Genomic DNA, 23,381 nt, shown 5'->3' with positions numbered 1-23,381 from the left:
GCCTACATGACGCTTTACACATGCCTGACAGCGTTCTGTCGAAGTGTGTGAACAAGGTTCAGGCTGTGCGCCCATGTGAAGACTTGGATCACGAATACGCCACTTACTACTACTGTATTACTTGACTTTAATTCGGCTACTGCATCCTAAACCACCTTTGCTCAAGCAATGGATTGAGGATTCTGACAGCTTTCTGACGAAGTGTGTGAACAAGGTTCAGTCTGTGCGCCCATGTGAAAACTTGGATCACGAATACACCACTTACTACTACTGTATTACTTGACTTTCCTGACAGCGTTCTGTCGAAGTGTGTGAACAAGGTTCAGGCTGTGCGCCCATGTGAAGACTTGGATCACGAATACGCCACTTACTACTACTGTATTACTTGACTTTAATTCGGCTACTGCATCCTAAACCACCTTTGCTCAAGCAATGGATTGAGGATATACCAAAAATAATTGTTTGGATGACCGTCCTTAATCTACCTGAAGGCACTTCCCGTTCATAATATTCTTTTATCGAATGTATTGTAAGATGTCTGTCACAGTTATCGGGTGAAACGAAGTGACACTAACCCTAAGGTTGGCGAAAACCCCTTGACAACTAACTTCCAATTTCGTTCTTTACAGAGCTCCTCGGGTAGGCGTAGCCTCCGCGTTGCTATCAATCCTACTATTCATCACATGGCCTCTGTGGACAGATGATGTGAAGCGTCCTCAGGTTTTCGACCACCGATGCCTCAGAAGCGTGGCTGGTTACGGATGGCATCAGCGTGTTAGTAACGAGGTGATTAAAAAACGGGTATTTGGTTGTGCTGCAGGCACCTCAATCCAAGAAAATATCCGGCGTCATCGACTACGATGGCTCGGTCATGTGCTACGCATGCCGGAACACCGCCTACCGAGACGAGTGTTGTTCTCTGTGCCTTCTTCCGGATGGCGCAAACCGCGAGGTGGACAGCATATGACCTTGACGGAAGGCATGAAAGTGATCACGAAGAGTTTGGGTGTTGTACACCCTCCAGGATGGGGTGTCCGTAACCCCGTCTGTGCGTGGCTGGAGACGTTGCAAGAAATGACGACTAGTCGATGTCAGTGCTGTTCGTGCTGTCGGTTTCTTCCCAGATTGCCTGATTGAGAGGTTGGAGGTGTAAGCACCTCAGAATGCTTGACATAGGCCAGCACTAGGTCCCCTCTCCCACCTGTACATACGGAGTTATCCATTCATTTTCGACAGAAATCTGTGTGGTTTAACCGAAAGTAATGAGTTCGCAGGGCAGAAAATGGAGTATTTGGGTACAGAAATTTGGGGAATCATTTAATGACGGTTTCAGAGGCTTGCGCTCACAACTGATCCCCAAAAAACAAAATCAATCACACTTGTTACTTCAAACAAGGATAGTGCTATGTTACAACATAGTTTGATGTGAGAGCCTCGGGATAGCAAACATTGTGAAAGGTGAGCGACACTACAAACTATGGTCGCTAGATCACGTGCTACACATGCCAGTTCACCCATTGAGACCGGTGGTATTTTGTATACCGTTTTACAAAACGGCCCAAACAGCGAGGTAACGGTGACCAGACAGAGGTTGCGGAATGTTCGGGCTTAATATTATTCACCACGCAGAACAGTTCCCCCTCCCTGCGCTTGGTTGGTGACGCTGTAGGTTACGGTCATTGTCCTAAAATATTTCACTCAACACGAGGTGTAGGCATCTCCGAATAGTTGTGATGAGTTGATAGAAGGTCCGTCCCCATTCTCTTTATCCTTCTTCTCGAATGAGGATCGTAAAAGTGGATTTTATGGTTGTAACGCAGAAAATAGAGGCATCGTTGCTGTGTAGTACAGAGATGATGGGTGTTTTTGGTGTTCGGGCCTCTCATACTGGATAGGTTTATACTGATCGTGAAAAACAGCCGAATTAAGAATGAAAAATATGGGTGGGTTTGAGTTAATTGTAGATGGGACTATCACAGTGTTTCATATTCGAACCAAAGGCAAAAAGAAGTAGTTCACTCAAACATTGCTGTTCCATTTACTTGCAGCTTATGTCTGGCGTTATTTGCTCTCTCAAAATTGAGTAAATCCCCACAAAAGCCTTTGGTCGTACTGGTATGGCAAAACCATTGAAAATGACTTCATTAAAGGTCATATAACAGGGAACCCTCGGGTCAAAAACAACTCCTTTTTATTTAGTGAGGCTTCAGTGGGTGGAAAATTGCGCCACCAAACGAGCAATGGCCACAGGGTTGGGAAAAGTCGGTATTGCAAGCTATGTATTTTCAAACCATAAACGTGCACGCCTTATTTGTACAGCGCATATTGGCATCATTTTTCTACGTATGACAGAAAGGAGCAACAGCAAACGCGATTCCATGTTTACTCAGTGCGAGCTTTGAGTCTTCTCGCCGAATAGCCGATCCTCCTTCAAGCTGAGATAGAACTAGGACAAGAAGCTCGCAAAGCGCCGTGTATTTCCTCCCAACTTAGGATGCTGCTCACTAGCAATCCTGAGAGTAGCTGCAGCTTGGCGTTACCCGCAAAACTGTTAGTGAGGAAGGCCGGGAGTCCCCGGAATCCCTCCTCCATCGTATAAATGGGGACACGAACCACCCCCATTGTCTGAAAATCAACGACACGCTTTGATCGATGTAACTTACTTCCCGTCCATATTCTTCCGCCCTCAGTGTGGTCTGTTCCAAGTATTCGAACTGATCCATCGTTACGCGCTTTGCGAAAAAGTAAAGCAAATATTTCGATCGTGTGCACTGGTGTACCACAACGAAGTCTTCATCTCTGAAAGCCACATCTGCTCGAGTTGCCCCCATTTCTTCTGCCACCTCCCGATTCAGAGCAGAAACGATCGTTTCATCTTCCGGATCAACAACTCCGCCAGGAAATCCAAAGTGCCCATCAAAACGTAAATGCATCTACCGACTTGGCATAATCAAAATCAGCAATATCAGTCTTACCATAACGTAAGCGCGATTGGAGAACTCATTTAAAAATTTGGCATCTGTGTTCGTGAAATACATTCCATGAACAGCACATTTCAGTCCGTTGGGATCCACGCGTTGTAACTGTTCACCCAAATACACAAACTGAGGGAATGATGTCGATCTATCCAGATGAGAGAAATTTGATCAAGCAGCTTGAAGATGATAACTCACAGTTTCTGAAGTGGGGTGATCATCTGAAGAACGGAACAATAAATGGTATGTACGAGTGGATAACATCAACTTCATTTCTACCTGGAACAAATGGCGCTGTTAGTCCTTACAAACGAACTTTTCTTAGATTGTCTGATTTAGCGTCTGGAGGCGTAGGTAGAAGGCTTGCGGCAGGCCAGCACCAGGACCCCTTCCTCACCCACTCTTTAATTATACTTGAATAAGGTTTTTGGTTGTACGGAGTGAAGCATCAGTGTCAACAATGACGTCACTGTATTTGGTATTGATGATAAACAAGCGTCATTGATCAATGGTATCAATATGACCAATTCGACTTATACTCGCCTTTCTCACGATCTGTCCGCAGACATTCACTAACCCAAACGATAAACAGGTCTCATAAAATCAGTAAGCAGCAGAAAGCCGCGGAATCTTTTTACGAATACCAGTACGGATGCTGAAGTCGTGGATCACAGAGAAACATTACATTGCTTCCTCACGCGTTGAATAGCGGCTTCGGAACCGATCACCTCTGGTTACTAATATGGTGTCATCTTTCGCACGCCGAAGCATGTCTAGGAGAATCAAATTTCCAGGCACTCAACGCCCTGGAATGTTTTATCCAATCAGATGGAGGGAAACACCAACTTCGAGTCAGTGCACGCTTCGCTTCACGGAACACTATTCACAGGCCTGCTAAAAACTCTTCGACAGTCCTCGACCAGTTTCACTTCTGTTAGGATTTGTCAGTTAGACACTGTCACCCAGTTTTTCGTCAATGTTAAATTCTTCAAACGAAAGCTCTGTGGCTGCCCCTACTTGATGGCCCCAAGGGTCAAACCGAACGTGGTCTGTCGAGGGTTTTTCAGCAACCCTATGAGACAAAATACATCTAAAAAATATGCCTCGATATTTTAAATATCTTACCAACCGAAAAATGAGGTGGCCTTCGTGAAGCGTATTTGGTTGAAAACATCATAAACGAGAGATTCGTCTAGAACTCAGTTGGCTCTTTCGCTAAGACCAAATTTAGTGTATTCGCTAATAAGTAGCTTCCGGACATTCAGCAAGTCAACATTAACCATGGAACACTGGAACCATACTTCACACAGTTGGACATGTCAAAATAAAAGACGAACTCAAACGGGCTTCAGATGCTTTTGAAGACAAGGCCCTCATTGAACTTCGGTAGAAATGTTCCGTACGGTTGATTTATCCTCTGAAAAGTCAGCCGTGATAAGCCAACACTTTTATACTGAAGCGAGATTCGGCCCTGTAAACGCGGTGTTTTATCCTTGTTGATAAATATCAGCAGTGAATATCTCATAAACCTTAGATGGTTTCTAATCCACGACCTCTCGGGCGGTAGCTGGACACAACAGCTCGACACAAGTGTTCCAACACCTTTTTTCATAAAGGGAACTACTCACAAGGTTGCTGAAAACTCTTCGACAGCCCACGACCGGTTTTGCCCTTCTTGGGGTGGGGCTCATAGTCGCAGCCCCTGAGTTTCCGTCAATCTTATGATCTACTTGCTCTACTTGTTCTAGCACCTTATCAGGTGACCACGTGATGTGAATCGCATGATTGAAGGATGAATCGTAGATCCTGTCTAATTGTGAATTACTGAAACTTCTGGTCAACCGTTCGGGACTGAGAGGTTTGGCCCCCAACTACAATCAAGGACGTCGCGAGTTCGAGGCGTCCTAAGGATCCATGAGATGTGTCCCAAGAAGAAAACAGTTGTACGGTGCTCTTGGGCATGGAGTGACTTCATCCATCGGGCGAAATCTCCAATGAAAATATGCCCCTTGACTGACTTCTCCCCACACTTACAAGGCCTTGGTCCCTAAGGGCTGCTGAAAGTCAGAGTTTAGGGGGCTTATGATCACAGGTACCAGCGGAGGACATTGCATGTTTTCCGTCCCGATAGGCTCCCTAATGCAGCACGACGGAACGCTTCTGTGATCAGTAATCCATCATCACTGGATTTAACACTAATCAAAACAAACTACAACAAGCTCTGACAGAGTATCGATCTAGCTGACAAAGCCTGGCTCAGTACGATCAAAGCTGACATCGATGGGCTGTCTCCGCCCCAATGATAGTGTATATCATTAGACCACGGGGTGAATTCGCATGGCTGGCTATCTCGCATCAGATTATTGTGTTTTAGGTGTCACAATCCAAGATATTAGTAGTAGCGCATCTGCAGATTGAAAATAGCCGCCACAAATTAAATTGACTGATAAGCACTTAGCTAGATGAGTGTTTCGGGAGAAATCGGCTTCTGCTTAGCTTCACAGATGCAATGTTGTGAGTAACTGAAAAGCAGAGTACTGCAATCTGGTTTTGAAACATGCGTGTCATAAGTGAAATAGTTTTGTGCGCCTGGTTGTATACTTTTTTGTGGAATCATTGTGGCACACCGTCCCCGTTAATATCCACGTGAAACAAAGCCCACGACCAGTGTCTCTGTTTCAATTAGCCTGTTTATACGTTACCATATCAAGGTAGCTAAGATCCTCATTAAGGACTAACTCAGTAGTCCTTGAAGTAGCGGAAAAACGATGGTTGTATTCTACCATCGCTTTGTGATGGGTAGTCTTGCTAGTTGTCTTCCCGTTTAGTTGTGTATAAATTTACCCTCCCGTATCGGCTCCCATGATTGGATTTCCACAAGTCTTCGGTGCTTCTGGAATCCAAGAAGTGTACGTTTATCTTCTTTGATGTGCACCGACATGTGACCGTAGGGTCTATTGGACACCCTGGACGGTTCCTGGTAATCCGAAAGGCGTAATCAATGTCGTCGCGACAATAGTCCTCCTGTGGGCGGCGAACCCTGTACATCCGCTCACTGCATTGTGTCAGGCTCATCAGCCAGAGGCTCATTGTAGGGCCATCACAAAAACAGTCCTCCAGTCCTCAGACCAGTCAAAACCCAAACGGTGTAACCACTCGCGCTGCCTTACTTTTCTATATGCGCGAAACCTTTCGCCAATGGTGTAATTGCGTTGACTACGCAGTTCGCCGTTTACGCCGCGGCATGACCTTTGCCACCAACGATTCCATCCAAAAACAACACCTTGTCCTGCTGTTACAACTAATTTCGCTGAAATTCATTATCTCTTTGGTACTTGCCTTTGTTCATACATCAAACAGTCAGTATTAAAACACTAGAGCAAACTGGTAGACAACTAGCCCTAGATCTGTCGCAGTAGGGTTTATTCGAAAACTTTTCGAGCATAACACAGATCCGCAAATCATTCAAAAGCACATACACACTTACACGCACTAAAAACGAACATAATCTCTTGGTGGAGCCTCAGCTCAAATGCTAATTTTCTTTCACCAGGATCGCAAACATTTTTCTCAAATTACAACGCAGAATCAGCTGGTTTCGGATGGGAACACTCAATCACAGTCTTTAGCTTCGCTCATCTGACCACCACTTTTGACAAGAACATCTCTTCAGTCATTCACTCAGTTCTCAGTGCAATGGACGGAACAAAACAACTCTGTGCCTTTAGCCCGTCCTTCAAGTACTTTTGAAAGCGGAAACAATATCCGGTTTGTACTAAACTTCTCCATCAACCAACACGAGAACACATAAAGGCTTGCAGAAGAGTCATGGGGTGTTGTGCTGTTGTACGCTTTATGCTTCTGAGATGGACAAAAACGAGGACATTGTTTGACACTGCTAGTGATAGGATTCGGGGACAAATAGGATGGATGCCATAGTAAACAAAGCGCTGGACTGATTCGGGTGTAAATTGAACAGAAGATCGCGGGATAAAAACCAGTGATTATTCCCACTATTATCATGGACAATAATAAACCAGTGGTATAAACTCGTACTTAACTGTCACAAAACCACAGAGGAGAAAAGCTTGATTGAGAGGTTTAAAGAAAGTTGAAGGATGGAAGCCTACTGAACGATGCTGAAAAAGTTACATGAAAGCCTTATGTTAGATCAACACCGTAACTCCAATCCGACAACTGAAATGGGTAAACTGGCATCTAACAACGCTGAACGAAAAATGCTGAGAAACTGAACAGACGGTTGAATTCCGCACACAACAAATTGAATCCCTAGCAGTGAGTTTCTCTTAATGATAGAAACTCACGTATTTGTACCTCGGAAGATGTTATGCACCATATTATGGGCGATATGGCTCAGAAGACCAATCCTCGAGCGAAATGCACTTGGTGAACTTAGCGCAATTCATGGTCTCTGAAACATACTTTAAACGCTCGAAAATTCATCCGCCCGTGTGGTAGCCTAACGATGGATGTGTTGCTTCCAGGATAGACCGCATCCTGGTAGCTGATCTCTGTGAGTTTGTGGTAGATTACGGTCAGTTACTACGCTGAGACCAAACAGCCGTGGATCACACATACGTGTGTTCAGTATACAAGTCTCACGAAAATCCGACAGGAACGCCCCAAGGTACCCTTTCTAACTAACTAACTAACTAAATAAATAAATAAATAACTAAATGAATAAATAAATAACGAACGAACGAAAGAAGTAACCAACTAACCAACGAACTAACTACCAAAGGAAACAATTCCGAATATCCAACGTGTCTCCGCTGAAAAATCACAGCATAACATAAAATCAGCGAAGAAACGGGTTGGCACATCCAAACTGAGCTATACACCACACCGAAGCAAAAGATAGATCTCGTACAGAATAGCACAACAATCCAAGCGGGCCACCCAGAAGCGTAATTCCAACGAACCTAACTTCCGAAATTTACGGAACCGGTCTATTAGCTCCGCTGAAAGGTCATTTCTGCTTTCGATAGCATCAAACGTTGGTATCTGTTCAGAACCGTTTCATCTAAACCTCCGTGGTTCTGGTCAGCAGCAAACGCAAGTGTATCCTCCGGAACCCTCATGTAGAACTGATACTGGACGATGAGAAGCTAGCAGGATAGACAGATAACTTCAGTCCACTTATTAACAGTGTAACTCATCGCCCAGTGCCGTTCCCAGATAGTGCGGTGGCGTAAGCATGTGCAGCGGACTCAGTCCCAAGCCTTGCTGAACTGACTGAAATAAAGACTGCTTAAAAGCACAAACACCGGCTCCGTAGAATGGCATTTCTACATAAATATTTAGCCTGTCTACCAGTAGTTCAAGAATTGGTTCATAGGTTGTTCTGTTCAAGACGTTCCTCAAACCCAGAGTCAACTCGGGGTTAGTTCCAACAGAAGGCAAAACGGCTTACGAGAACTGCACGAAAATCAGCTTAATACGTGTTGCGACGGTGATTATTACTATATCAATCTCGCACCTCTTCATGGAGGGAAAAGATCAAAACAAGGATTTGGGCAAAAAGAAGGCTGCGTCGATCAGACTTTTACCCTGAATCGGGTACTCGAGCATCGTTTCGAATTTCAGCAACACACAACGACCTGTTTCACTGAGACTTCGAGCAGCGTTTGGTCTAGTTAAAGGGAATTCCCGTGGGCCATCATGAAGACTGACCGTGTAACCATTAAGGTGATGGTTCTGATAGGAGTCTTTTGTTCGAATACACAAGCCCGTATCCGCATTTGCGTGAAGGAGGCAAGGTCATTCGAGTTGGAATCTAGTGTTTGGCAAGGTTGTCATGTGTTCACAACTGATCGAACGACGGAACATCTTTTAACCGGCCACTCAGTTATTCATTGAAATTCCCCTATCGAGGTAAAGGATCTCGACTAAGCCAATAAAACTATCCTGTTGAGCAGGACAACAACAGCCACATTAGGTATATTCCTCTCCTCGAATGATGACGAAAATTCTGCAAGTCAATAGCCAAGCTCGACGAACAGATCTAAAGCCCCCTGACCAATTACCAAATACCCCCAAATCCTAACACACGCTATATTACAATACGGGTTGTTTCGTTAAAAGGCTGTAAGACGTTGTCACTGTGAACAACGGAGTTGATACGATTTAGGTAACCGTTGTCTCAGAACCATAGCTCTCCTAGACTGATCCAAACGCATCTGCAACCAGAAAAGCTGAAAGCAGATGATCGGTTTTGAACGAAGGACTCCCATAGAAGAGTGTGTGAAGCAACAAAAGCTGCGGTGGATCAGTCATCTATTTCACATGTCAAACCATGGTGTATCGAAGAGAATGCTGTTTTCAGTGCCCGAGTCAAGGCAGCAAATGAAGAGGCTGACAGTGTTTTGACCCGGCAGAATGGTATCAAAGTGGCTAGGAAAAGTTCGGTTGCTCACCTCAGATTGGAGTCATGTGTCCTCTTTGTGCATGGTTTGGGACGGTGCAAGCTGTGGCTGCTGATCGATGGCAGTTTCCATCAAGAATGGGCATACGGATGTGTATACACCTCAGAATGATCGTAGTGGACTAGCACTGAATCCAATACACATCCATGCGCATTCTTTTTTTTAACGGTATGACTTCAAATAGATTGTAGTTACACATGTACAAGGCATGAGTTTTGGACATTAATGTGCTGTCGATTGTGATGAAGTGTCTGAGTGTGTTGTTGCCATGATTACACAGAAGACAGGTGCCTACCGCTCAGAAAACTGAAAAAATCGCCTCCGCCACCAAATTCCAAGAGTGTTTCAAGTTCGGGTTAAGCAGGTTATCAGCCTCAATAGGTTTAGAAATCCATATCTCCTAGTCACTTCTATCCCGGGTCTATCACCTCACAGGTTGTTCGCATGCCTCATGTTTGGAAACTATCCGATTTGAAGGCTCTGATGTTCTCCGTACCCTTCTCCAGTCTTGATTATGGATGTTCACAGTGCTGCACTTTTGGAAGTAAGTAAGGAACGGGAGCTAGGTTATTATCCCTGTTGTAACTCGCTGCACTCTTAAGATAATTCATCTCAGTGGTTACGTGTAAGAGGTGGCAAGACCAGCATAACACAGTGTCTGTCTTATGTACGCAACCTGACGGTTGCAGTAAACCAGTACGAACGAGTTTCCTTTGCAGCGTCCATAACAGCCATAGGGACGATGTCCCCGCTGACAGCACTAAGGTCCGAGTCGCAAAAGTCAAAGTCACAAGTCACTCGAGTGTCTTGGGACCAGAGAACGAACGAACTAGCCGATCAAAAGGATCGATCACTCAAACGATTAATCACAATCAAAGGTCGCTACGGACCGATGAGACGTTCATAAACACAGAAACAGCAGTAATGAACAGCTTCAAAACATGCACCAATAAACACTGACAACTATAATATACCAATTATTGACGATTTCACATTAGTGAACAGAAAGACAGCCATCTAGACAAACTGAGCTACCAACGTTTTCCCTAATATTATGAGTTCTGAGATCTCACCTGGTTATTACAACAGGATCTATATTGCTCTATCAATTCCGACAAGGTTTTCATGGACTTCATACTTTCGATTAATCTCCGTGTCACCACTGTTTAGCTGAACCCCCTGAGGGGCATGCAGTGAGGAGTTGTCCAGTGAGGTCATACTGGCCTATGCGGGACAATACATCAATAATTAATAATTAATTCTCCCGTCTAGGCTTGGGCGACCTGGCAGTTTCCCAGTACTCGTGGTGCCTCCTTCGTGCAGCATGGCAGCTAGGCACCGAAAGGGTGCTACAGCTGAACGATTTTTTTATTTTAGACCGAGTAGCGTGGCCGATATATGATGCCATTTCGACTCGACTTAAGAATCGAGTTGCAGCTAACAATATGGCTGCAGTCATGCACTGATTGTTTGAGGTATGATGCGAAATTTGGCGATGTTACTTATTACTATTTAAGCGACTGTCACGAGGAAAAAGAACCGTAAAGAGCTTGGAGCGACTGAAAAGCAGGAGATGCACTACAATTTGACAAATCAAATTCGAAGTGCGACAGCGCGCTGAAATGAATACACACACGGATAAAGTCTGGGATTGAAAAAGAACGAAATTAGGCCCAGGTTTGTAGAGCGGTTGTATCTCTTTCAGTCATTCAGTTGTCACCTGTATAAACAGCGAAGTTGGATTCGCGGAAATTGAACAGGTTCATCGTACACACCACGAAAAGTGTAGGATTTAGAAAGGATCCCTGAGTACCTGTTTCCGTCATGAGCGTCGATGGTTACTGCTATTTCTGGTCCGTAAGCAGCACAGGACCGTGCCACTACCCACTAACCAGTCTTCTAGAGATTCTGCTGTAAGTATACCAGTCAGGCGTTCAAATAAGTGACCAAATGTAAGGCACCGCTCACATCTGCTGCCTTGCGTCCGAAATTCTGACCTCCTGATTCTATCGCGACTTTTAACGTGCAAACTGTTCAACATACTGCCCTTGTGTGGGTTCTCGAGTGCATTATCGGTAGACATTCGCCTCCTGTCTGAGACTGGAACACGTGACCCCAACACAGTGGTGTTGGTAAAACATTCAGTCTAATGACTGAAAAATCGATAAAGACGATGTGAGAAGGAGGGCCAGCCGCTACATCTTTGGCCAGGAGGTCTCCAGCTACGAATGGGCCGGTGACAGACGATCTACCTTGCTGGAATAGGTGTTACTCAAGTACATAGGTATGAATCCGCTGCATATGATGTGCAATGACACATTTAAAAAACACGTTCTCTCAATCACAGACGTCAAAGAAACAGCCCCTCTGTTTATACCACCCTGAACTGGGCACAGGAAACAGCACTCTCGTCGCCAAACGAGGGTTCAACATAAGCAACATATGGCCTGACCAACGCATCTTCTGGTGTTGGACACATTTTACGATCAAAGCTCCCGTTACACAACCAAACGTTTGCTTTCTAACTGCCTTATTGAGAATTCATTCGCACCAGCCAACATTAGCTAAGGTTCCGAGACAACGGTAATGAAGACCTCTATTGTCAAAACATTTCAGTTCCGCTGTTCAAAGAGGCCACTATTCACAGATGTACAATAAAACAGCCCATACTGGAGATATATGGACACATCCTCTGGGGTTCAGGAATATGCCGATTTACCGCCACAGGTATCTCAAGATAATAAACGCGATCAGAACCTTGCACCCGTGATGGATATGGCTTTGTGTAGGGAGACTTTTAGAGAGCTCTCCTTGTGATCTCACACATCCAGAATACAAAAAGCTTGTAATGTTCACAAATTTGCGGGGCATTCCTTGATGTATAGGCGTGCCAATGAAAACAGACCGGTCAACCGATCTGAGTACGTCTCGAAAATCCAAGAATACTAAAATTATGGATCATTTGTACGTATGACGTTGCTCTAGCTTCTGACGGAGTGTGATGAATTGGTCAGTTCAACAACTACCGGGCTGCTCATGAGCCTGATTTTGATTCTGGGGACAAGTGGCCTTCATCTAAGGGGCATCTGAAGATTGGTAATGGACTGACTGTTTCCGCCGTTGGTACCTTCAGTTTTGGATCGTTTTGGATCGGTTCCACATCCCCCGACTTAGGCATCACATCTTCTAGGTTGGAAGCCATCGCAGATGAGAAAATAGCCGGTGTTGTTTGCTTCTGCACAAAGACGGAGGTACATCGTTTCTGGACAGTACCGTGCTTTTCGACGTCATCCTCCACCAACTGAGTTGTAGAGGAACCGCGCAATAGGAGAAGACGATTCCTGGCTTTTTGTTTTCCTTATCAACTATGTAAGGAGGCGATCTGGGACACTAATCGATGTACAAGCTCACTTGGATACGTAGTTCCACCGGTCACTTTTCTGGACTCCCATAACTATCGTCGTCACAGATGTTCTGGCTGATTTCAAATTTAAGTCCCCATCTTCTTAACGTTAAAAGAAACAGACAAACACCAATACAGCGCCGATTCAACACGCGCTATAGCCTTGGCGTCACATCGCCGAAGATTCTTACGTGGAATAGAGGGTTTGCTACATTCTCTCATCCTTCCACAGAGAGTGCCGATTGAGATTGTCACTGCTAGCTAACGACTGGCCGTAGATAACTCAATATACATCAACGATTGATGGCGTCAGCATAAGATCAAGGATGATTCACCGTGTAGTCATCATCATCATCATCAAGCATGACACCAGTGTTCAACTGAGATCATTCTACAATCTTGGCCGGGCATTTCATCGCCCACCGAACTTGGACTCTTGAATGAAGTAACCGACGAGCCTCCTCTATATTGCATCTGATATCACACACCTTCCTCTCCTTCTGGACTTCTAAAAGACCTTAGTGAAACGGGTCTAAGCTGAAAATAGCCGCACAACAGCACACCTCGAGACTTAACATACATCTTGCCTAAACATGACAGCACAATCAAGCAACGGGAGTTCCTTGTTATTCACAATAGGAGTTAGTCAGCTTCCAGTGGGACCGATTGCATTAGGGTGACAAATTCAATTATCAATCAGCCGTTCTCTTACGAAGGCTCCAAAAGTTAGTTGCCACAATCATTAGGCCTTCAGAATGGTATGATGTAGCATGATCAGCACCAGCCTCCACTTGACACAGAATACTTTCGAAACAACCTGAAAATCCACAATGCAGGTCAGTTTGACTGCCCTTTTCATCCTTTGCCGATCTTCAGGACACAGTATGTTTGGTTTTCCTCGTCGACGACAGTTACAAAACAAGACTCATTTGCATTTGTCAACCATAGAAAGTTTGAAATTGGGTTCGCTTTTTGCCAGTGCAAATATACTAACAAATTCTTCCGCTATCTTACCTGTTCCTTAGGTTAAGAAAGCGCAAAGTCCCTTTCCAAACCCTGGAAGCAAAGCCGGCATAGGATTATTCAATTTGTCGACCCTCGACTTCGGAGGGAGAAGAGCAGCTTTGAAGTGGTTGTTTACTAACTGATTCAGTCTATCCAACAAGCATACGGATATTCAACAGTCGACTTGCCTACCACCCACAACCGCACTTACAGAGACCAGACTCACATCAGACTTCACTAAAGCTGATATCTCATCTGATATTTCATCTTCCGGACTGGAAATGCGGAGTGGAGTTGCTTCATATCGAAACGCGGCCCTACAGATATCCTCTGGGGCGCCGCTCATGTACGTTGTGATACACCGTGGATTCAAATTCCGATAAACTGTACAGACCCAATTCTCTGTACCGTTTACCGTTACTCCTCCAGTTCACCGGAAGGCGATTTGTTTTCCATTCAAAGATTGTCCATTAGCTTCCACTTTGTGCATCTTTTTCTTGTAGTTGTCTTCAACGTTATCAAGCCCCCCCCCTGGACGGAGCTGCAGCATGTCGGGCCTAATGGGCGTTTTGCATCGTCGCTGGCTAAATTCGCTCAATAGAGCGATTTGACTCGGCAGGTCGTCGCATCCACGCGCAAGCCAACTACCTTCAATAATGGACCTGATTATCACCAATGAAAGTAAAGTGATAATTAAGGTTCCCTTTGGACATAGTGACTATTGTGTGCCGACTTTTGACTTCATCTACTGCTGCGCCAGGAACCCGAAACCTCAGACATATATTCAGACTTCTCAGGACTACGTATTTTCCTTGACCAGCTAGATTGGAGAAAGCATACAGGTCCGCTGTCTAAAAATTCAATGTCCGTCCCAAAGAAACCAGCGCGCAGTCGAACGAACCAGAAGCTACTCGGGAGGATTCGATGTCTACTGTAAACGGGGTTTAAAATGTTCTCCAAAAATAGCTGCAGGAGACTCAGAAGACGAACTGAATTTTTGTAAGGTGTAGGCACTTTAACTTAGGGATCCATAGTTGAGTATACGGAAACAGTTCACGATACTAAACCTCGCCCCGGAAAAATGTACGATAATCACACAGAGTACACGCGAATGAAACAATAATAGCATCTGAAGCCTACGAGGAACACTATACAGGCTTATGCGCTGCTCCAGCGAACTCATCACGTTCAATCTTGGCAAAGAGGGACTACGAACATCATCCAACCAACTTGCTCCTTACGGACCACTCTTGCAGAAGACAATCTCCTACAGCGTTTTAAGACTAGATGGGGTTCATCCAATGATCATACGAGAAACATCACCCAACATTAGCAAAATATTTCTACTTGATTTATCTTCGGTCGCTAAACGAAAGCAACTCTCCTTCTGTTTGTAAGGAAGTGACTGTCACACCAAACCGCACATTTAGTGGTCACCTATCGCCCGGCAGCTACATACCTATTATCCACACTAATATACCGTGCAAATTGTTCGAACGCATTCAGAAACGGGTCATTCTAAATTGCCTTACTGCTGACAACTTCGTAACCTCGGCAAAACACGGATTCCTGCAAAACCGTTCCTGTGTGATAAAAATACATTATCAACATCATCTGATGCTTTACTGCCGCACAACCGCAAAGTTTGTCTCATTATATTTAAAGCCCTAGACTGAAAGTAAGAGTGAGGGAGGGGATCTAGTGCTGGCCTATGTCAAGTATTCCGAGGTGCCTACACCCTCAAGCGCTCGATCAGACAAGCTGGAAACAAACTGACAGCACGAACTCACTGACATCGATTAACCGCCACTTATTGCAGCGTATCCAGCCAGGCATAGACGGGGTCACGAGGACCTCATCCTGGAAAGCAAGACAACACCCATACTCCTCGTTATCTCCTTCACGCCCTTCTGTCAAGCCATGTGTTGTCCAACTCGCGGTTTCTGCTATTCTAAAGGAGACACTGAGAACAATACCTATCTCGGTAGACACTGTTTTGGCATGCGTAGTACATGTCCGAGTCATCGTAGTCGGTTGTGTTAGATGTTTTCCCCGATTGAAGTACCTGCCGCAAAACCTAATACCCGTTTTCTAATCACCTCGTTACTAAAACGCTGACGTCATCCCAAACCAGCAACACTTCTGAGGCATCGGTGATCAAAAACATGAAGACGACTCACATCATCTGTCCATAGAGGCCATTTCTCGCACCCATACAACACAGCCTTTGCTGTAGCTTGGAACACGCAACCGTCATATGCCTTTTTGACGGCACAAGTGACGTAAATTAGCAAGCGTGATTCCAGCCTTTGGGATTCTTGCACTGAATTCATCATATACACTTCCGTCAGAGCTAATACAACTGCCGAGATGTGTAAAATTCACCTCAACCTCGTGATTCTCCTTGAATTGTATGGGATATGTTCAGGGACTGTATGTCCTGAAGCATGACTTTGCACTTTGAAGGTACAAGACATATGTCGATAGACGGTACGGTGGCAGTTAGTCTATTCAACAAGGCTTGTGCTTCGTTCTCGCATATGGATCGTCCGCGTACTCCAGATCGACAAGTTTCTTAACAGCAAAGATTTGAACACCGGAGTTTTCAAAAACCTTCTAGAGCTCGTTCCACCATCTCGTTGTCGACGAAGTTGAATAAGAATGTAGAGTTGGCATCTTCGTCGAACCCCCCTTCTTTAGGGAAGCTTTTGGAAAGCTCACTCGCACGTCCAGCATTCTGTAGACATATGGAACGAATTATACTCACAGACCTCTGGGACATACCCTACTGAGCAAGTGTGGTTAACGGCACTGACTGATCAACAGAATCAAACGCACCCTTGAAGTCAAGGTATACCAGGATTGTGGGTCGTCTGTAAGTATGGCGTTGCTCTAACACATGACGGAGTGTGAACATGTGGTCAACGCAGCATCTACCCGATCGAAATCCCACTTGATTCTAACGAGTCAGGGCCTCGTTTGCCACCGTAAAACGACGAAGAATCAGTGACGCCAGAAGCCTTGTTAAAACAGGCGTCAAAGTAACACCGCTGTGGTTGCTACATATACTGCGAGTACCTTTTCTGAAAATGGGCACTACTACAGATTCATCCCAATCGTCTGGGACGGTCCCCTTCTCCCAGAGAGACCCGAATAGGCTAGACAGGCCTTGGGTGGGGAATCCATCGTTATCCTTGGAAAGAGCAGGTGGGAGGACGTCAGAACCAGCAGCACGATGACGCCTGAGTCGGACGCTTCTGAGACCAAAGGCAGCTCCATATTTACGGTCTACCTTTCTGTTGAAGGCCAGGATTCTGGATTGGAATTAGCAGGTGACCAGCTGAATCGCTGTTCGAAGTACTGTGCCCAGCGGTCAAAACGTTCTGGTTTGCTGCATATCAGGGAGCCATTTTGGTCTCTGATCATTTCGCTGACAAGAGGTTTCCGAGGGCCAGTTAAACAGATCAAGTGGCACAGCCTGCAGATGTTCCCAACATTTTGCCTCCTCCATTTCTTCGGCCTTGCGGGTCCACTGAGCATCTTGGTCTGCACCGACACTTAGATTCACTTGGCTTCAGATGACGCGTGGGATTGAGTTGTTGTTCAGACCATCCCATAGTAAAGCCACAGTCCTATCGGAGATACATTATTTGGATGAGGTTGGAGGGGTTGTAACGCAAAAGTTCCTGCCTTGAGTAGCGCTTTGGATTTCTTATCCCAGCTGCCGTTTAAATCCAACACCGGACCGTCCGGCAGGCGTTCGGGGAGCCAATTTTAAAAGTTTCGTTTGGTGTCTGAATCAACTGCCTTCTCAACGACTATCTGTGTTATGCGTGTTTTGCATGGGCCTGAAAGGCGACAGCGCACAAGTGTATGGTCGAAATCCATGCTGGTATTTCAGGAGAGGCAAGTAGTAGTTGACCACCGCCACCAGTAACTGATGGCGATGTGGTCTATTTGAAATGGGGGCTGGATCGTTGGTGGATGCCATATTTTCAAGCAACTTGCGCTGTTTGGAAATCGGCACTACAGAGGAACAGTCAGTGATGAACACGCATCTGAAGCAGGCGATCTACCTTGTCCGTGCGTCTCGTGCTCAATCCAAGTCGACCACCAAATCGGGTCTGTCTACATAAGCATTCATGCCACCAGCAGCCACAATGAAGACTAAGATCTTAGCAAATTTTAGGTCATAGAAACTGTCTCTGGCAGATTCAGAGCCATAGTCGCTTGGGGCGTAAGCAGGCACAACATGGACCTCACTTGCTCTAGATTCTTCCACAAACGTTGTCAGACTTACATCTCAGATACGACCATCGACAAGTAGCCAGTCAAGTAGAGACGCTTTCGCTCGGTCATTCAATTCAATAGCCATCCCGGCGTGCCAAACTACAGCGGCTTCTGCAACACCAGATGTGCGCAGCCGGAACCTAGAGGAGAGGGTATAGTCGGTTCAATTACAGTACTTGTGTCTTGTATCCTAGCTTTTGACAGACAACATACATCAATGCAGAAGGAATCCAGCGTACGAAGACAGCTACATGTTGTCCTTCTCGTTTCAGCGGGCGAACATTGAAAAGACCCTTTTTCAGGGTTTTGAAATGACTTTGAAGTGAACATACATCATGCAGAAGGAATCCAGCGTACGAAGACAGCTACATGTTGTCCTTCTCGTTTCAGCGGGCGAACATTGAAAAGACCCTTTTTCAGGGTTTTGAAATGACTTTGAAGTGTTTAAGGTTTTTACTGAAGTCGGACGTACAGTAGCTGCAGCTGAGTTTGATGAACGGCAAGCAAAGCGGTGAGTTCTAGTGCAGGGACCTGCGAAGAGAGTATTCAAATTGGGGTGGGATGAGATAGAAGAGGAAGTACGTGAAAGCGTAAGATGGGAGGCTTCAGCAGTAACCTGTTTTCGCTTATCCCTTTGCTGTTTGAAGTAAGTAGAGCCACCCGGCCGGTAACACCACGCAACAGCCGATGCGACATGAGAGTACTGCTAATTGTAAGTATCCTGGTCGTGTGTCGGCAGGGATACTGCCAGGGTGTCCAGACATAGATAGCAGGACGATTATGATACCCAACCAAAGCCTGACCGTGGGATAGCGGCATTTGGAGGGTTTTGCGAGTGCATTGCTATCCTGCAGGTCTGGGAGAAGGTGTTCGCTGGACCTCTAACAACTAATCAACTAGGTGTGGGAGACTCCCAGTCTCGCACGGACGCCACGTGCTATAGCTTAATGGATCACGGAGGTACACAAACCGTCACGCGGTAAGATCCAACCTCTCAAACCTATAACAATTTGTGTGCACCTGCCTTCCATAAGTGCTTGCTGAAGTTTAAGTACCGATTTCTCGGGTAATACAGATAGAGCACACTTTTCTGTGGTCAAGAGAAGGGTGCCTGTCAATAGGCAATGCGTGCGTGACAGAAAAATAGTGCAACGCCAATCCTATTATTCTTTCCTATCTTCTCCATGTTTACTCGGCATCTTATGGTAAACCTACACGGTTTTTAGTTTTTTACGATTATTTTTTATTTCTGTCTATTTATTATTTGTTATTTATTTATTTTAATTTTATTCATTTTATTATTTATTTATTATTTTTTTAGATTATTTAATAGTGTAATAAAACTAGCCACAGTAACCTGTATGTTGTCCGACTTTCTGTTGCAACGCAGTGGTTATCCCGGTTTGTGATTTGCTAATGTAGGCGGTGCATAGATGGGATGCGGTCGTATCTAGAAACCACTCATAACTTATGGATGTAAGACATTCAAGAACCAGAACAGGTCCTGAAATCCAGTTCTTAAATAGTCAATTTATTTCAGTGCCTTAGATGGCTTGTTAGTAGACCCAGTTTAGATCACAGGTCGGTCCTTTGGGACACTCTCCATAGGAAGAAGACCGCTAAGGAACCAGAAGCAGTAACGTCTTGACGCCTTTCTGTGTGACTGGAACCCAATAACCCTAATAAGCATTTGCTTATATTGAGAATACTGAGCCAGTTCCGCTGATGCCGTCATACTCCTCCGAAACAGAGTACACGTGTGTGCATTAAGATCTAGTTGTTTGGGTTTTTATCGCTTTTCTTAAAGTCACAGAACGTTTTTGTAGTAAGCTCCCATGGTCTCACGTAAGTGGAAATTTAGTTTGCAACTAAGTGTTTGCTTTTACATATGTCCAATTTGGTCTTCAAGTGGAAGTTAAGAGTGATGGAAATTATGAAAATGATGAGCCCCAAAAGGCGAAACCGGAACTCTGGTATGACAGACGCTGTCTCACACGTATAGCTCAATGGCACACAAGCCGTCACACCACGGTAAGATCCAGTCTCTTCGTATTCATGGACAGCCAAAGATGAAGGGATCACATTGGGCGCCATTGTTTTCGATCCCTCCCAAACCGTTCTTGTATTACGAACGTGACCATATTTATGGACAGCTTAATTCAAGCTAAGAACGAAGGGCCCATATGTTTAGAATTTTTTTAAAGCATTTGATCGAGCACTACACGTCCCGCTGCTCCAGAATCGCGAAATACAAGAAGAAATCCTACGATGGATTTAGGTATTCTTATCGGACAGAATATTCCAAGTAAAAGTAGTCTCTACCTACTCTTCTACACTGTCGTTCTCAATTGGAGTTGCCCAAGGATCTGTTTTTGAACCACTTTTGTTTCTGATCTACGTCAACGATCTTCTTCAAGGTCCATGCCTATTTTTTTCGGGCGACTCGAAATCCTGGATTTCCAGTGCCAGCGCCCTCCAAATAGATGTAGACGCTGGAAAACAGTGGTCGCCGGACTTACATCTTCCCCTGAAGGATGAGAAGTACGTGTGTCATTCGAAGGAGACCCAGCGAACGCCTTTGTTGTCCATGGTGAGAATGGATCAGAAGGCATTGCGAGAATATCAAAAAGAATTTATTTATCTGGCTCTCTTTCAACGTGTCTTTCTCACTTCGCAATGAAATAACCTCCAAAAGGTATTCGCTGTCCTACGTATGATTCACGGCAGCCTCTCCCGTATTACCCGCGTGGACTTCCAGATACTCTGTCGGCCCTGCGTCATAGCGTTTCTTGAATATGACAATCAAATTTTCTACTCAGAACGCAAGAAAGACGTAATCCTTATTGAGTGTGTCCAACGAACTCTTAAGAGATGGTTATCGGCCCTAAATATACCGACTATGGAACACATCCCGCGGTGCTTGACCTCCTTCCCCTGGAGTATCGTCGCCTATGAGGAGACCTAATACTTCACTACGTCCTGTTCGAACAAGGTTTGGCGAACCGGCTTTTCACCTTTGAACCAACTAACACATTTCAGGAACATGGTAAGATTTTCAAGATCAGAACGCTACGTTTTAGTAGGCTACAATTTTTCTCATTTCGGGTAGTTGGTGCGTGGAATAACCTCCCTCCCATGGTTGTTCACGTTGCATCTAGTGTCTGTTTCAAAGCACTTTTTGAAGTTTTCGTATGAATACTCGCGCTAGCTGGCTTACTGCCTCATGCTGAGAACATGCGGACCTATGCTACACTCTTTATTCGCTTGTGCCTTTCAGGTGAACGAAAGCCGCTAGACGAGAACAGACCCGACCGGGAGCTTGGGCGAACGGCTCGCCCCGTGTATTAATCCATGAATCTGCGAATCTCTTACGGTACAATGATAGTGTTTTGAATGGCATACAACCAAAACCGAAAATTTTGTGACGAAAACCTCCGATAACTGTTGGTCCGACCCTCAAGAATACAGACTTTGCGGCTGTCAATCACAAACAGTACCCATAAGATGTGCGATTATCGGGGCGGAACCGCGCAGGGAACAATAAATCGTGTAGGTAAAGATAAATACGACGATTGGCTTATCCATACACATCACGGATATCAAGTACGTAATTAATTTATAAAAAATTGTGCATCCATTCCAGTCGAGATGGCTTTCACTAACAGTCAAGTTATTCGCCACGTACGCTATACAGCAAAATGGAAGTCCATTCAGACTTCGTCGCCTTCCCTTTAACCGGACCATGAAAAGCATACCAACTAAGTTAGTTCAATCGTTCTACCGAAAGAAAACATCAACACTGGCATTCACATTCTCGGGGAGAATTGGTTTTTCAAGGGTTGTGCTTGGAGAATGAAGCAATAAGAATGGAATTCAGGCCAAAGCCAGGTAGCACACGAGATATACGATTGTTCAAATAACCGGTCAACCTTGACCTCCTTGATCCAATCGATTGGATGCAATAACCATGATCGTGTTAGTTCATTTGCAGTTCCGCAGACCAGGCGTTCCATCGGTCTGTCCAGAGGTATCGAGCATGTTCGTTGTCCCACACATGTTGGGATGTGTTGTGCCGTCTCAATGCGCCAAGTGGAAAATGTCACGTATGCATAAGAAATTTTGAGGTTTCTAGGACGTTCCTCGGGTCCAGCAGGAAGTGTAGGTTGCCCATTCGCTGGCACCATGCATTCAACACCATCATGCAGATGATTTGTGCGAAAATTAGCCAATCCAACCCTTGGTTTGCACATTTGTTCCCCCACGCCTTTCCAGGCTATCCTGTCAACTACTGGAACGCTTGGAATGAAGGAGGATTCGAAAGAACCACATTCTAATCCAGACACCCAAATGGGAGAAGACATAAGAATCGGTGATCTTCAGGCATATGACGTGACTGCAATGATGACAGTTATAGCCGTATGTTTAGACAGTAAATAAGATATACATCAGATGGGATGAAAACGCGGACTATGAAAACACTTCCGGTCTTTTGAATACCAAAAGCTTTGTTCGGCCCGTTGGACTCCTTGAAGATTTCGATATACTTTTCTACCACTTGTTACTCTGGCACGATTCAAATAAAATAGTCTATAAAAATTGAATACATGGAAGCCAAGGAACCATTCGCCGGCTACGACGGGCTAGCGAAAAACCCTAGTCTCAAGTTTCCCTGTCCAATTATCTCATCACATGCGCTCAGCACATTTTTGCGCTCACGACTTTGAAACTGCTTCAGATGTATGCTTTGACCTCCTAGCGCAACGGTGAACCTATGCTGGGGAATTTTCAGAATCATCCAAGATGAACACGCTGAAAAGTCTTGAAATCTATAGGGTCACAATGGAGAAAACACAAAAATTATGTGGATTGTGACGAAGGCGCGTACTTCAGTCACCACGAGAGACGAACTACGCCCAAGAAGATCTGAAAATTTTATGTCCACAAGCTTTCGTATGACAGTCCCACTGACGTGTATAGCCTGGGGAAAATGCTGGTTCCACTAAAGTTTTAATTACCGGCTGCGATGTAACTGGCAACCCAGATCGTCTGGAACGCTGCGAAAGACATGCATCTCTTAAAGTAGGTTGACCACACGCCGAGGTTTGGAATAGCTTCAAGAAACTTCCGTGACCATTCCCATCCGTGTAAAGCAAGCATCAATCTAGAAGTATATTTTAGGGTGTGAGAATTCACTGCGGAGTGCGCGATGAGCTGAGCTCTCCTGCAAACATCTAGATCAGATCAAAAGACCAAGCTGGAGAC

The 23,381-nt window shown here is 45.1% G+C and overlaps 2 protein-coding genes across 2 annotated transcripts; one reads left to right on the top strand and one right to left on the bottom strand.

Annotated features, from left to right (window-relative positions):
• Positions 1 to 2,430: 2,430 nt before the first annotated feature.
• On the bottom strand, positions 2,431 to 3,196 carry T265_11637 (hypothetical protein; the record flags this gene model as incomplete). Its single annotated transcript, XM_009178343.1, has 4 exons — positions 2,431 to 2,625; positions 2,664 to 2,933; positions 2,976 to 3,123; positions 3,174 to 3,196. 4 exons carry the CDS (start codon positions 3,194 to 3,196, stop codon positions 2,431 to 2,433), a joined length of 636 nt encoding a protein of 211 aa, XP_009176607.1.
• An 18,157-nt stretch (positions 3,197 to 21,353) lies between these two features.
• T265_11636 (hypothetical protein) lies at positions 21,354 to 22,556 on the top strand (the record flags this gene model as incomplete). The annotated part of the gene is made up of 2 exons (XM_009178342.1): positions 21,354 to 21,458; positions 22,392 to 22,556. The coding sequence occupies 2 exons, from the start codon at positions 21,354 to 21,356 to the stop codon at positions 22,554 to 22,556; spliced, it is 270 nt and encodes an 89-aa protein (XP_009176606.1).
• Between the last annotated feature and the right edge of the window lie 825 nt (positions 22,557 to 23,381).

Source organism: Opisthorchis viverrini (assembly GCF_000715545.1).
Source record: "Opisthorchis viverrini unplaced genomic scaffold opera_v5_536, whole genome shotgun sequence".
NCBI classification, from domain to species: Eukaryota; Metazoa; Platyhelminthes; class Trematoda; order Opisthorchiida; family Opisthorchiidae; genus Opisthorchis; species Opisthorchis viverrini.
This window is presented reverse-complemented; position numbering and strand designations above follow the sequence as displayed.